General features: G+C 41.7%; 1 protein-coding gene across 1 annotated transcript in view; it reads left to right on the top strand.

Moving 5' to 3' along the window:
• The first annotated feature begins 224 nt into the window (after positions 1-224).
• VIPR2 (vasoactive intestinal peptide receptor 2) overlaps positions 225-16,633 on the top strand; it is a 300,614-nt gene continuing 284,205 nt past the window's right edge. The window contains exon 1 of the mRNA XM_063921922.1: positions 225-643. Coding sequence (XP_063777992.1) covers positions 593-643 — 51 coding nt within the window. The 5' untranslated portion in view covers positions 225-592. The remainder of the gene's footprint in view (positions 644-16,633) is intronic.

Here is a 16,633-nt window from a genome sequence, read left to right as displayed (position 1 = left end):
CTTAAAAATGATAAAACAAGACCCTACTTTTGGAGGAATTGAAAGCATACAAAATGAGCAGTAATCTGCCTTCAGCTGTGAGATTTTGCTTATTTAATACTCAATCATCATATTCTTTGCTCTGATCCTGTGCCTGCCCACTCAGGCATTAGAATATGTAATGCATTACAATATGAAATCCCTTACTGCCTGTAAGGATTTCTTCTTATACAGAAGCTCCTGTAATGTTGAGTCACTAAGTGAAACGAGTGCACTGAATCAACATCTCTGGAGTATAGCGAGGGGAGTTGGTTTCTACATGTGCTGCCTCTGTTCAGCAGGTCATTAGTTGGATCTCTGAAGGTGCTGTTATAGCTAAACTCAAGCACACAGGATCTGAAACCCTCCTGGTCTAAGAAGACTATTTTATCATTATTATTTAACATTTTAACCCTTTTCAACTTGCTGATAAAAAAAGGTTTACTTTGCTCCAGGACATAATACATCAATATATTGAAGTACTTATTGAAATCAAGATTCGTCCATATGCTTTTGGATCTAATGTATTGGAATGACCACCCAGGAATCTTCGTAACCTGAATTAATCAGTACGATGAAGACTGTATCTTCAGTGCTCATTTTAAGTTTTCCTCTTCTCCTTTTGGTGAGTATCTGGTTTGTGTAAATCTGTTGGGAATGTTTCCTTACATAAGTTCTGCACATAAGACTCCTGCCTGTTGTCTTTAGAAATATTTTTACAATTTCAATGTTTAACTACATTAGGGGGCTTCTGTTACTCTGCCTTTCAGGGAGGCAGAGTGTTATGTAGTCATTCTAATTTTGATTTATAAACTTGTCTAAAGTTATTCATTTCTGAAGAAGTGCTTCAGTGCTGCTACTGTATATTAGTGTGATTGGTGCTTAGATGTAGAAAGATGCTGATGTTATACTTTTCTCAACAGGTTATCTTCTCATAACAAACTGAATACATGAAATAGTGGCAGTTAAGTACAAAAACACCAATAGGTGTCTGATGCTTTCACATAGCTTGTAAGGAACTCATTTATGAAATATATATATATATATATATATATATATATATATATATATATATATAAAATAGCCTTCCTTCAGAGATAGTAGAGGGTAAGAAAGTAGAGCAATTTAAAAATGCTTATGATAGACATAAGAATATCTTTGCAAAGAACTTTGGATCAAATAGGGTTAGGGTTACCAAAAGGTAAAAAAGGGACAGACTAGATGGGTCATGAGGGTCTTATCTGCTGTCAAATTCTCTGTTTCTATATGTAATCAAATTAGGACATTGTTTAATCTTTCATTATTGTACAGTATTTATATAGCACTAGTATATTCTGTTGGACTTTACAGTTCAGAACAAGTACTAGCAGACAGATAGATCAGAGGCCCTGCTCGCCAGCTTTTAATGCTATAGGATAATTATATAAAAATAATTAACGAATAAAGTAATGTGCATGACAGAAATAACCACACTCACATTTTCTTGTTTTACTTTTTACTTTATTTTTGTTTGCTGGAGACCAACTGAATATTTTCTAAGTATGTTTTATATATATTTGAGAATAGGCAGTGACAATAGTAATCCAGCTTTAATTTAATATTGATATGAATTCTTTATTTCTATGTACCTTTGGCAGCTTGTCAATCCTACATGTAGAGGGCGATATTGTGCTTTAAAGGTTGGTTCATAAATATAATTTGTACAGTATTCCTTCATTGTTAATATGTTAAGTTGTGTTTTACTATGATTAACATTCTGTTATTGCAGTACTACACTCTGTATTTAGGTGGTTTCATAATACCTGTCACTATAGTTGGTTCTGTTTAATGTTCTGTTCATTTAAGCTTTATACAATATTTATAACATTCCAAAATTAACAGCAATACACTTAACAACAACTGTACAGTATATTAAAGCAATACAAAGCAAATTTGTTCTAGAAATTAATAAGGTAAAGGGTGTTAACATATAAACAATGTTTTATTCAATTCACACATACAAATGCAATTCATTTCCAGTTTGACTGTTAGCTCTTTCGAACAAGAATACATTCCCCATTAAAATACATTTAAGCAAACTGGATGAATTGAATTGTAGTACCTCCTGTTGTCAGTGAAAGTAAATATACACCAATACAGTAAGGCATGTTGGCTAAATATAGTATCATACAGATATGGAAATATTGTCTGTTTAAAATCCCCTTTGTGTCAGTTCATCTTCACATGACTGGATTCTGGGACCTTACACATGCGTGAATGAGCCACAAAGGAATACTAACATATTACACGTGCAAAGTTTATAAAAAGAGTTTTGTTTATTGTAGACTATTGAACAGAGAACCATAGAATTATTTCTAGAAAAGCAAATCCTGTATATTTACTAATGTAAACTAAATTTCCAGCTTCTTGAACTGTAAACTTATAGCCAATTCCTATGTTTTCAATAAAAAAACACTGAATAATTACTGTATGTATGCTAGAAGTGTATTCATAGAGTTCCTAGACACAGATCTCCACTACCCACACAGTGTGCTTGGGTGAAAGGAATTAGATTTGTATATCATTTAAGATATGTGACCTACTTTTAATTGAGTTCCCAGGACTTATTGTAATTTTTTCTACTGGAGAGGAAGACTGACTCAATGGTTAGGATCACTGACTGTGTAACTACATACTGTAGATTTGATTCAGAGTGTCAGCTTCTTGTTATAGGGCACTTTTACACTCTGTGAGTAGATTGTAAGCTTGCTTGCTCAAGAATACGGTGCCTAAATAATTGTGTTATGCAGTACAGTTGTCATCCAGCATAGATGGAATTACCAGTAGGAAGAAGAGGCAGCTGCTTAATTTCATAAGGTTTGTGACTATAGACACTTTTTTTCTTATGTTACGCAATGTCTCCTTTCACATGCCCTCTCAAATTACTTTTTGATTGACTGTCGGATAATTGATACCCGAGTTGACCGGAGTTGCAGGTTCCTGGCCAAACTGAGACATTTTTTAAAGCAGCAATGGTTTTGCCTTGTACAAGATTGAAGCTTTAAAAACATGTCCGTGTTTGGCCGCTAACCCGCACCTCCAGCCATCTCGTACTTCATTACATCAGGCCCATGGGTTTGCCTGTACATTATTGCCACTTTAAAAAAACATCCGAGTTTGACCGGTAACGCACACCTCCGACCAATTCGGACTTCATTACATCCAGCCCATGGTTTTTGATGGTGCCAGCAAAGTGTAATCTCTACAAATAAAGAAATAATAACTCATTCACTATTACCATACCTGCCAACATTTAATATCCACCCTCTGGGAGGTGGCCACTGAGGGCTGTGAGCAGGCAAATTACAACTTTTGACTTCTATATTTTCCAGTTATAGACAACTGCACTGTACTGTATTGTAAAATGCATATTATATTGACATTCTGAAACCTTGACGTGTATAATAGTGCTCGGGGGTCGGCTGAGACAGTGTGATGTGTGCTGTGCTTAGATGTACTGGCTCAGCAGCAACGTGTTCCTGGAAACTATTGTAAAATGTTGGCAACTATGAACGAACTGTAAGTTCTAAATGTGATTCTGAAGCTTAATCTGGGCCTCAGACAACAAAAGATTAAAGATTCTCATCATTAGGCAACATAAATGACACAATTTTGGTATAGTCTACACACACAAAGCATCATGACAAAGTTACTGACAGCATCTACTGTTTCCTGCACTCCTTATAAAATGTGTATACAGTGGGAAGATGTTGTGCATTTAATAAGACTGACCTGAGAATTTGTACAGCTGGAAAACCTTCAGCACTACAGCTGATCTACGTCTTCATCGTGTTAATACTTAGTTAACATATGGGGTAATTCAGACCTGAACGCTGCTTTGTGTTTTTGACACAGCGGGCGATCAGATCTGTACTGCGCAAGCGCATGCACCGCAATGTGCACGCATGCCGCTCAGCAACAATGGGGATCACCAGTAAGCAATGGGTATGTGCGAAAGATCCATTCACACGGGCGTTCGCAATGAGATTGACAGGAAGAGGGCGTTTGTGGGTGGCAACTGAGCATTTTCAGGGAGTGCCAGGAAAAACGCAGGCGTGTCCAAGCGTTTGAAGGGAGGGTATCTGACGTCAAATCCGGTCCTGGACAGGCTGATGTGATCGCAGCGGCTGAGTAAGTCCTGGGCTGCGCAGAGACTGCACAAAATCAGTTTGCGCAGCTCTGCTACACATGCGATCCCACACTTGCACAGCGAAAATACACTCTCCCTGTAGGCGGCGACTATCTGATCGCCGGGCTACAAAAATCGCTGCCCAGCGATCAGGTCTGAATTACCCCCATAGTTCTATATTAACTGCACTGTCTGGTGTGCAAAGAGGATAGAGAATGTACAAAAAAACTGTGAACGCGAAACTGCATTCACTGTCCAAATGCATATACAGTAGATATTGTGATTGGATGGGATTACTCATGCTTTATAGGTTGTCATAGATTGCTCCCATTGGTGTAGTCTGAGGAAACTAAACCCTAACGTGGTGCTAATTGTAAGAGGGTAATCGCTGCTGCTGCCGCCACCACCAGTCTCCTTTACCTGCACATACAAATGTTTAGGTTTCCTTGTTAATGGAGAGTTGTGAGCACCTCATTGCTGACTGCTATGACCGAATCCTTTCTGGCTGCTTTCTATGGGCCAGGACTGCTGAGCAGCTGGCAGAGCACTGATGCACTGGTCAGTCCAGTGCAGCTAGAGGATTGATGAAAGTGTTTTCATCCTGCTGTGGTCAAAGAAACACAGCAGGAAGATGTTTCTCACAGGAACAGGGTCAGGCTGACCCACAGGCATACCAGGGAATTCCCAGGTGGGCCCCAATGGCTGACGGGACCCTGTCCACGTTCCCTAAGAGGAGCCAAGAGAGTGCACACAGGGAGCCCACAGAGACAGACACGATGTGTGTGCGCCATATTTCATTAGCAGCCCGCTGATCCACTGGGCAGTAATTTAAGGGCTCACCCAATTTATGTGGCAGCGCCACAAACAAGAAGCTGCTTCCTGTTGGTGAGGTATCAGCACCAGATTTCCGCGCTATATGTTTCCAGAAACCACATAATGTGGAGTTACTGGTACAGGTGAGTATTAATAGTAATCAGCTCTGACACTGATATGCACAGTCAGAGTCTCTGCATCCACATTCTGCTACTATCTCTCTATCTCCTTCTCTCTCTTTAACCTGTAGATACTTTATGGGGCATATTCATCAAAATTATTTTTTACTAAAATAACGTGAAAAGGGTGTTTTCACTCCCTTTTCACATTATTTTAGTATCACCAGAATGTACTAAAGGGCAATTGGAGGAGAATTAGCAAAATGATCCTTCAAGCCCTTGAATTTGCTTTCCAGGTCACATTTCCCATACTTGGGAAATGTGATAGCGTTATCCAGGGCTTGTTGTGATAGCGTCATCCAGGACTTCCCTCTGGTTCCCTTGCTGCAACACAGCCTTCTCTGCCTGCTGGCAGTGTATGTGCTCAGATCCGGCCAGTGTGATAAGTCATATGTGTCTGATAGACACAAAGGCTGATCACTGTGAATAAAAAAAATAATAATACTTACCAGCACCCAGGGACCGGTGAGGGCAGCCAGTCATTGAATCGCTGTGCTCCTGCTGTGACCCCAGATGCTGCGAAACGGCAGCTCACTTTACTGCACCAGGGGTCACAGCGGAGCACAGGATCCGATGACCGGTTACCCTCCCAGGTCACTGATCACCGGTCTGGGCTGCAGGCAAGTGTAATCGGTCAGCTGTCCCTGTGAATCCACTTACTGTAAATATCAGGGGATTTTTCTTGAAAATATCGAGATTGTATTTGCACATGCACATGGCGGCAGTGCATGTGCAAATACAATCTCAATATTTTCATGAAAAATCTCCTGATATTTACGGTAAGTGGATTCACAGGGACAGCACTTTCTCGTGAGCCCTGTCCCTGCATGCGCTAATTGGTGCATCCCTGCTATATATTCAATTATTGCATTTCGGATTTGGCTGTTTTTATCACATCTCGTCCGCATCTGAGATGCGGTTTGTGATAAATATGCTCCTATGTATTAATATGTGTTAACATACATTACATAGAAGCTGCCACGACTACTACAAGTGTCCCACTTTCAAGACGGATCCAGATATGGACTTTTAAAATTTGCCATTGGAACTCTGAGGGATTTCATCTATACAGCACCGATTGGAGAGACCCAGTTTGTCTAAACGCCACAGCTTGCCTGCTGAAAAATTTCCAAACTTCTGGAAGTCTCCATCAATACGGGTAATACCAGCTGTATTTATTTCCTCTCCCCAGGGAACTTTGCACACGGCATTCAGTCCGGGATCCTTTGTGGACACTAAAAGCAGCCATCTTCAAATATTTCTCAGCTCCATTTATGCCCTAATTTTATGATCACATCTGATTTTCATGTTTCTGATGTTTTTAGTTTGTGATGTATAGGTAATAAATTCTATGTCATTTTTATTGAAATTGATCCACAGTCATTTATTACTATTGGAGAAACACATAAGCGCCAGTTTTCACTTTCCTGTTCTAAACATAGTATGCAGTGTCTGTCAGATTTCTTATGATTGTTTCTAATTACCAGTGTTACTTAAACACAATTCATTGGCAACTCGTCTTTTGTAAAACAACATATAAATGGGCCCCTTTATTTAAAATGTACATATGTCATTATAGAGGAACTTTCCTATATCCTCCTTCTGTCTCATACTTGTTCTAGTTTCTTCTACACCCCTTTTGTCACAGTCACACTCCCATTCCTGCTACCCGACACACCCCATCTGCCACATTGCTTCTATTCCTGCTGCACCACATATACCCCACAACTGTTGCACTTTGCTCTTCCTGCTAGCTTATTAGGGTTGTTACTCATCCTGTATAATAACGGATCTTTCTGACTGGAAGTGGAGGGGCGTGTGTGAGGCGGAGGAACTCCAAGTGCACTATCAGGGCCGCCATCCGAAGGGTACTGGGGGCACTGCTGTTCCGGGCCCTGCCTCTCTGACAGCTGTCCCCGGCTGCTCATGCTGCCATCTGCCCACCACCACCTGCCCCCATCTGTCCGCCGTCCTCTACTGAAAATGTCCCTCCCAAAATGGCCACCGCCTCAAAGGAGACAGTTATTAAAGATACTAGAGGAGCCTCCTTTAGTATCTTTAATAACTGTCTCCTCTGAGGCGGTATCCATTTTGAAAGGGACGTTTTCAATAGCTAAAAGCATGCAGGCGCGAACAAAGGTCCCTGTCTGGACTGCAGACCCGCAGCGACGGTTGGGTGGGGGAATCCTCTGACAACGAGCAGAACCCCTGACAATGAGCAGGTACTGGTAGCATTAATGTGGGGCCATAATATGGTGTTGGGGCATTACTGTATGGGGAAGATTATTGTGACAGGGGCATAACTGTGGGGCATAATATGGTGTCGGGGCATTACTGTGGAGACTTCATAAAGCGCACGGGGCATAATATGGTATTGCTCCGTGTGTGCAAAGGAATTTTGTTTTTTAAAACATATTTATTTTAAAAATGTTTCATATATATATATTAGGTGGAAGGGGGGAAGGGACTGCCTATTTTGTCAGTCCCGGTCCCCACAATTTCTGATGGCAGCCCTGTGCACTATGACGGATAAGCTTAGCCTTTTTGTGCTGCTATGTACGGAATAAGTATGCATTTCCGCTGCTTTGTGTCATGAGTGGGTATTACCTGTAAAATAACGTGCACTCGTCACTGGGGCAGGGAAGGGTGAGTACGCCTGCTCCGGGCACTGTGGATCAGACAGGTGATGATGAAGGCGTTGAGGGTGGTGGGAACAGATGTGGTCACTCTGAGACGAACATCGGAAGACATGGAGAGCCTGGCCCGTGAGCTAATAACTGACATACACTGACACTGCTGCCCCCTAGTGGCCAAATGTTCTGTGTATCTCCCCATACAGCAGGCAGGTTACTCCTATCAGTCCCCTGTAGCAGAATCTGACTTTCTGTCTGTGTTTCACCCAATACAGTGGACAGGTTACTACTACACTCAGTTTACCCCTATTTTGTTGTTTTTGAGGACAGACAGGCCATTGCTAGCTCTCCAAAGTTACATCTCATTTATGCTGAGTATGTTTCAGGAGTAAATCTGGGTAGTGGTGGTCAGTGAAGAGTGGGTGTATATACCAGGTTGTTGGGCCAGGCAATCATTTACAAGGTAAAACCAACCTGGTTGATTGCCGCAGTAAAAAAATGCACGACTTCGGCCAGAATCTCGGAGCTACGACTGTCTCACACTGCATTACATCCGGCCCTATATTTAAAAAAAAAAAAAAAATTGTTATACAGGTTGAGTATCCCATATCCAAATATTCCGAAATACGGAATATTCCGAAATACAGACTTTTTTGAGTGAGAGTGAGATAGTGAAACCTTTGTTTTTTGATGGCTCAATGTACACAAACTTTGTTTAATACACAAAGTTATTAAAAATATTGTATTAAATTACCTTCAGGCTGTGTGTATAAGGTGTATATGAAACATAAATGAATTGTGTGAATGTAGACACACTTTGTTTAATGCACAAAGTTATAAAAAATATTGGCTAAAATTACCTTCAGGCTGTGTGTATAAGGTGTATATGTAACATAAATGCATTCTGTGCTTAGATTTAGGTCCCATCACCATGATATCTCATTATGGTATGCAATTATTCCAAAATACGGAAAAATCCCATATCCAAAATACCTCTGGTCCCAAGCATTTTGGATAAGGGATACTCAACCTGTATTTACAATGCAATAACTTTCAAGTTAAAATATTAATGGCACAGATAATATAAAACTTTTTTTTACTAATATATATATATATATATATATTAGTGATGTGCACCGGACATCTTTCGGGTTTTGTGTTTTGGTTTTGGATTCGGTTCCGCGGCCGTGTTTTGGATTCGGACGCGTTTTGGCAAAACCTCACCGAAAATTTTTTGTTGGATTCGGGTGTTTTTTTCAAAAAACCCTAAAAAATAGCTTAAATCATTGAATTTGGGGGTCATTTTGATCCCATAGTATTATTAACCTCAATAACCATAATTTCCACTCATTTCCAGTCTATTCTGAACACCTCACACCTCACAATATTATTTTTAGTCCTAAAATTTGCACCGAGGTCGCTGGATGGCTAAGCTAAGCGACACAAGTGGCCGACACAAACACCTGGCCCATCTAGGAGTGGCACTGCAGTGTCAGACAGGATGGCACTTCAAAAAAATTGTCCCCAAACAGCACATGATGCAAAGAAAAAAAAAGGCGCACCAAGGTCGCTGTGTGACTAAGCTAAGCGACACAAGTGGCCGACACAAACACCAGGCCCATCTAGGAGTGGCACTGCAGTGTCAGACAGGATGGCACTTCAAAAAAATTGTCCCCAAACAGCACATGATGCAAAGAAAAAAAGAGGCGCACCACAGGTATAGAATGTAGATGGATAGTATACTTAATGACGACACAGAGGTAGGTACAGCAGTGGCCTTCCGTACCGTACTGCTATATATAGTATACTGGTGGTCACTGTGTCAGCAAACTGCAAAACTAAAATGCACCACAGGTATAGAATGTAGATGGATAGTATACTTAATGATGACACAGAGGTAGGTACAGCAGTGGCCTTCCGTACTGCTATATATAGTATACTGGTGGTCACTGTGTCAGCAAACTGCAAAACTAAAATGCACCACAGGTATAGAATGTAGATGGATAGTATACTTAATGACGACACAGAGGTAGGTACAGCAGTGGCCTTCCGTACTGCTATATATAGTATACTGGTGGTCACTGTGTCAGCAAACTGCAAAACTAAAATGCACCACAGGTATAGAATGTAGATGGATAGTATACTTAATGACGACACAGAGGTAGGTACAGCAGTGGCCTTCCGTACTGCTATATATAGTATACTGGTGGTCACTGTATCAGCAAACTGCAAAACTAAAATGCACCACAGGTATAGAATGTAGATGGATAGTATACTTAATGACGACACAGAGGTAGGTACAGCAGTGGCCTTCTGTACTGCTATATATAGTATACTGGTGGTCACTGTGTCAGCAAACTGCAAAACTAAAATGCACCACAGGTATAGAATGTAGATGGATAGTATACTTAATGACGACACAGAGGTAGGTACAGCAGTGGCCTTCCGTACTGCTATATATAGTATACTGGTGGTCACTGTGTCAGCAAACTGCAAAACTAAAATGCACCACAGGTATAGAATGTAGATGGATAGTATACTTAATGACGACACAGAGGTAGGTACAGCAGTGGCCTTCCGTACCGTACTGCTATATATAGTATACTGGTGGTCACTGTGTCAGCAAACTGCAAAACTAAAATGCACCACAGGTATAGAATGTAGATGGATAGTATACTTAATGACGACACAGAGGTAGGTACAGCAGTGGCCTTCCGTACCGTACTGCTATATATACTGGTGGTCACTGTGTCAGCAAACTGCACAACTGAAATGCACCACAGGTATAGAATCTAGATGGATAGTATACTTAATGACGACACAGAGGTAGGTACAGCAGTGGCCTACTGTACCGTAATGCTATATATTATATACTGGTGGTCACTGGTCAGCAAAACTCTGCACTGTACTCCTCCTATATAATATTATACTGGTGGTCCCCAGTCCCCACAATAGAGCAGCACACTGAGCACAGATATGGAGTGTTTTTCAGGCAGACAACGTATACTGGTGGTCACTGTCAGCAAAACTCTGCACTGTACTCCTGCTATATAATACAGCTGCTCCCCAGTCCCCACAATTAAGCAGTGTGAGCACAGATATATGCAGCACACTGAGCACAGATATGGAGCGTTTTTTTCAGGCAGAGAACGGATAACTGGTGGTCACTGATCAGCAAAACTCTGCACTGTACTCCTCCTATATTATACAGCTGCTCCCCAGCCCTCCCCACAATTAAGCAATAGTGCACAATCAAGTTCAACAATAACGGAGAGGACGCCATCCACGTCCTCTCCCTAACATTTCCAATGCACAAGTGAAAATGGCGGCGACGCGCGGCTGCTTACATAGAATCCGAATCTCGCGAGAATCCGACAGCGGGATGATGACGTTCGGGCGCGCTCGGGTTAACCGAGCCATACGGGAGAATCCGAGTATGCTTCGGACCCGTGTAAAATGGGTGAAGTTCGGGGGGGTTCGGTTTCCGAGAAACCGAACCCGCTCATCACTAATAAATATATATATATATATATATATATATATATATATATGTGTTCTTTTGGTAACTATAGGTATGCTACCATAGCTGTCAAGTGCTGTACTGCTTCTTCCACTTGATTTCCTGTTTATAAATCTTCTACTGTCTGACTGACATGATGGTTTATTCACTGACTTGAGGCCGGCTGTGGGGGATTTGAAAAAAGTGAAAGAAGCAATGCAGCACTGGCAAATCACGGTGGAGTCTTTGTAATTAACAAGAAAAAATAAATATAGATTAGCCATTTAGATTGAAAAGTAAAAAAATAATAAACGTTATGTAGTATTTATATTTTAAATATTTAATAGTCATTTATAAAAAATACTGTATTTGCACTTACCTAGTTCAAAGTGAATGTAATATCCTATAGATTGTAAGCTTGCGAGCAGGGCCTGTTCCTACCTCTATGTTTCTCTGTTATTATCCAGTTTTGTTCTATCACTGTTGTTCCAATTGTAAAGCGCAACGGAATATGGTGCGCTACATAAGAAACTGTTAATAATAAATAAATATCTTCAACTTTTAGTTTTTTCTTCCTGTTGTCTCTCTTTTCTTATCTCCCCTCAGTGGCAAACGCAGGATTTCTAGAGGGGGGTTTCCAAATGCAGTCCACAATCTCCCACTCTGCAGAACATTGAAACAAGTGCAGGAGTCTGGAGGAGCGGTAGAAGAAACTAGTAATGACCCTGGACATTAATTTAAACATTGGTCTTTCTATACATTGGATATTGTATGGAATACAGTATTAATATTTACTACTGTAGATGGTCTATACTATAGTATAGGCTGTATCAAACATTTAAATAACATAAAATAAGTGGTCAGGAAAAGGTTAAACATCCCATAATAAATAATTACACAAACATAATAGAACTAGTACTGCACTTTCTAAGCTCACATTCTCCCACCTCATGGTAAGGCTCCTGTTTCTTCTTCCTGGTAGCTACTCTCTGGTCCAGTGCACACACACAGCAAACTGTGGAAGAAGCTGCTACCACTGGGCTTGTACAGCAGCTCTGCTCTGTCCCTTAAACTGCATGAAGTTTTGGCAGCTCTAGTAATCTAATCATTTTATATACCATTGCTATTGCTGTCATAATTTGAGCCATTTGCCAAGTGGAGGGGGGTTTCCAGGCAACCAGAACCCCCCCTGCGTTTGCCTATGCCCCTGCAGCTATTAAAGTACCAAAAGACACACAAAATCGCAGCACACACCCTACTTTTTGGTCCCCTAGCAATATGTCCCCCTATTGATTCATGTCTAGGGACCTCATTCTGAGTTGGCCGCTAATGTGGCCGTATCACAGTCTGCCGGACGCCTGCGTGGTACGCCTGCGCGATCATTCACATTGCAGTACGCCTGCATGGTCATTCACATTGCGGCTGCATCCCCGAAGGATGCATCTGCAACACGATTGTCAGAGGCGGGCGTTGGGTGGGCGGTGATGTGGTGTTTGGCGGGTTGAACAGGGGCGTTTTGGGAAAATTTTTGCTGAGGGCTGCGTGACGTCACATGCAGCCGCTCGAATCAAGAAAATGGCAGTGGAACGCCTGACAGCCAGGGGTCAACCTTAATCCGATGCATCCGCGCCACTCACGCTTTGCAGCCTTGCCCTGTGCTGGGCAGCCCCCAGCATGTGAGGAGGTGGATTCAGATCTTGCTGCGTATGCAGCGATTTGCGTCCATCTCTGAATAACCCCCTAAGTCCGACATCGCACAGGAATAAGCAGGATCTTAGTAGTTGGTTGCTGGAGGTGCAGCAGCGGAGATACATAAACAATCCCACAGTTACTACAGTGTTCAATGCGTTGAAACACCAGGAAAGGGAGATTCTTAATTCACATTGCACATTGTTAAACACATATTAAGCAGAGCCGGCCCTGGGCATAGGCAAACTAGGCCATTGCCTAGGGCATTTGGTATGCCTAGGGGCATCAGCAGCTTCTGCTGATTAAAGTGATATGCGGCATGCCTATATTCTGTATATATTCTGTGTGTAGCATTTCATATGCAGATAAAGCCACAGTCTCTCACAGTATATAGGCATGCTGCATATCATTTTAATCAGCAGAAGCTGCTTGTGCATCCTAGCCACATAGCAATGCAAATAAGTTGTATTCACATCAAGAAAAGTTAGCATTGAGACAAGATTTATGAGGACACTTCTGTATCCAAGCAGAGGCAGAGGTCACAGTGTTAGCGGCTGTGTGAGTGCTGTGTGTGAGTGGTTTGGTTGTGCAGTAGTGTTCGGCATATGTATAAGGGGCCTAATTATGAGTTGATCGCAGCAGAAAATGTGTTAGCAGTTGGGCAAAATCATGTGTACTGCAAGGGGGGCCGATATAACATGTGCATAGAGAGTTAGATTTGGGTGGGGTGTGTTCAAAGTGAAATCTAAATTGCAGTGTAAAAATAAAGCAGACAGTATTTACCCTGCACAGAAACAATATAACCCACCCAAATCTAACTCTCTTTGCAAATGTTATATCTGCCCCACCTGCAGTGCACATGGTTTTGCCCAATTGCAAACAAACTTGCTGCTGTGATCAACTCAGAATTATCCCCAAGGGGCATTATGTGTGTCATGTGTATAAATGCATTAATAATGTGCAGCAGTTGTGTAAGGGGCACTATGTGTGTCATTATGTGTATAAGGGCATTTTTAATAATGTGCAGCATATGTGTAACAGGGTACTATTGTATGTGTGTCATTATGTGTATAAGGGCATTAATAACGTGCGGCATATGTGTAAGGGGCATTATGTGTGGCATTATGTGTATAACGGCATTAATAATGTGCGGCATATGTGTAAGGGGCATTATGTGTGTCATTATGAGTATAAGGGCATTAATAATGTGCGGCATACGTGTAAGGGACATTTTGTGTATAAGGGCATTAATAAAGGTTGTCATAATGTGTAAGGCGCATTATATTTATAAGGACATTAATAATGTGTGTCATATGTTTAAGGGGCATAACAGCGTGGTATTATGTGTATAAATGCATTACTAATGTGTGGCATTATGTGCATAAGTTGCTCTACTGTGTGGCGTAATGTATAAAAAGAGCACTACTGTATGGTGTAATGTGAATAAAGAGCAATTCAGTGTGGTGTAATGTGAATAAGGGGCACTACTGTGAGGAGTAATGTATATAAGGTATAGTGGTACTACTGTGTGATACAACGTGAATTAGGGACACGATTGCATGATAAAATGTGAATAAAGTTGTAGTACTGTGAGGCGTAATTTGAATTAGGGGTACTATTGTGTGGCCATGCCCCTTGCCAGCAAAAACACACCCCTTTTTGGACTGTGCACCGAATGTTCTTATTTAAAATATAGGGGATATGAAACTCAAAATAAGGACTGCTATGGGTGAGGCGTGATGGTGCTGGGAAAGGGGTGCACTGTCAGAGGCGGAACTAGTGGTGATGCTAGGGGGCACCAGCCAATATCTTGCCTAGGGCATCATATTGGTTAGGGCCGGCTCTGATATTAAGCATGCATATTGCTATACGCAAGGTGCCATAATGCACCTAATATACATGTAAAGCATTTCCTGGAGCTTGTGTGGGAAGGAAGGGCAGGGGAACTCGCCCACATACAACTTACCCTTGTCCATGTAGCCATATCATTGCTATCTTGCTCCTACAATCTCAGTGATTACCTGGAGTTTCCCAAGGGCTTTGGATCCTGCGGCCAGTATAGTAAATCTGCCTCGTTATAGACGTTTGCTGTCTTATGGACAAAATGAAAATCATAAATATGTAATTTTGCCCTGAGTTGTGTTGCAGCCACTTTCAAAGAACATGGGGCCTAATTCAGCGTTGATTGCAGCAGCAATTTTGTTAGCAGTTGGGCAAAACCATGGGGGTCATTCTGACCTGTTCGCATGCTGCCGATTTTCGCAGCGTAGCGATCAGGTCTAACAATGTTAAATTCCTTTGTCGTATAAACAACCCTTAATGAAGTCTAAGAACACAGTACGCTGTTTACTTAAGAAGTACCGTAAGGGTACGCTTGTTGCGTAACGATCGCTTAGCCGTATGCGAGACGCTCAAGCGTCACGTTCGCTCACGGCCCAGTGATCACAGGACAGCACGTTATTGGTGATGACTAGAGTAATGATTCGCTATGGCGTAGCGGACGCTCGAGACCACGAGGAGATCACCAGCGGCGCAGACGCTCACAACGCTATACCTTTATGGCTAAACCTTTTATACACAGAATACCTTAATGTGAATACAGGGTGTAAGTGCAACTTTGTGTAACCTGACTAACTACAAAGCTGCTTGAGCGTCACCGACGCTCAAGTGAACACTTAAAACTATAGGAAATACACAGATACTGGTTTAGGGTCCAAAGCCTATTATCTGTATTATGACTATTATACTTGCAAAAAGAATCACAGTACAAATGATACACTACAATATAACAGAGACTTCCTAACCAAATAACTATACAAGAAATACAATACAATACTATGCTGATCTAATACAATACAATACTAGTCAATGGGAGATACGAGAGAAGGAGAAGAGAGAGAGAGAGAGAGAGAGAGAGATATATGAGAGAAATGGCTCACAGAAAGACAATGATTACGGAGAGAAACTTACGCACAAGGGTAAACGATCGCGTGCGCCTGGACATCCAGCACCCGATTTTCAGCAATGAGAACCGTTGAAGAGTGAGAGCTGGATGTGGTCGGCCTGCCTATTTATGCCCCACACACAATGCAATCTAATGGTCCCTACAATCTGATCGTCCATTGGACACAGGAATTCGGCTTCGCACTATAACAAAAGGTCATAGGGTGATTCATACATGTGGGCTGTGACGATTTCAAACAGCTCAGGTGGGTGGGAAACTAGGTTTCCCGCCGCATACCTGAGTATGCGTAAATAATAGTAATGGACATAAACTTCTTATGTCCATAACTATTCGCACGAGCGATTAATACGCTCCAAACCAACACCGGAATATTGCTAATTAAAGCATGAGGTGCAAATATGGCAGCGTGTATAGGGATATTTTTCTGACTTTGACAGTCCACCCTTTGGCAGTCAATAATAACTGCCACCTTCTAAAACATTTCAAAAGGAGAAAAATATATGTCAGGGGTTAATTCATTTCCATGGTTGGGTGAGGGAGGAGAGAGGAGTAGGTGTGAAGAGGGTATGACCTAGTGTGATAGCAGAAGCATGTGTGTATGAGTCCATGTTTGGAGGGTCATGTATCATCGTGCCGTACGTGTTGTAAATCAAGCTTCGAGGTATTGCG

Source organism: Pseudophryne corroboree, chromosome 5 (assembly GCF_028390025.1).
Source record: "Pseudophryne corroboree isolate aPseCor3 chromosome 5, aPseCor3.hap2, whole genome shotgun sequence".
NCBI lineage: Eukaryota > Metazoa > Chordata > Amphibia > Anura > Myobatrachidae > Pseudophryne > Pseudophryne corroboree.
The sequence above is the reverse complement of the archived record's forward strand: the minus strand, read 5'-3'. Positions and strand labels throughout refer to the sequence as shown.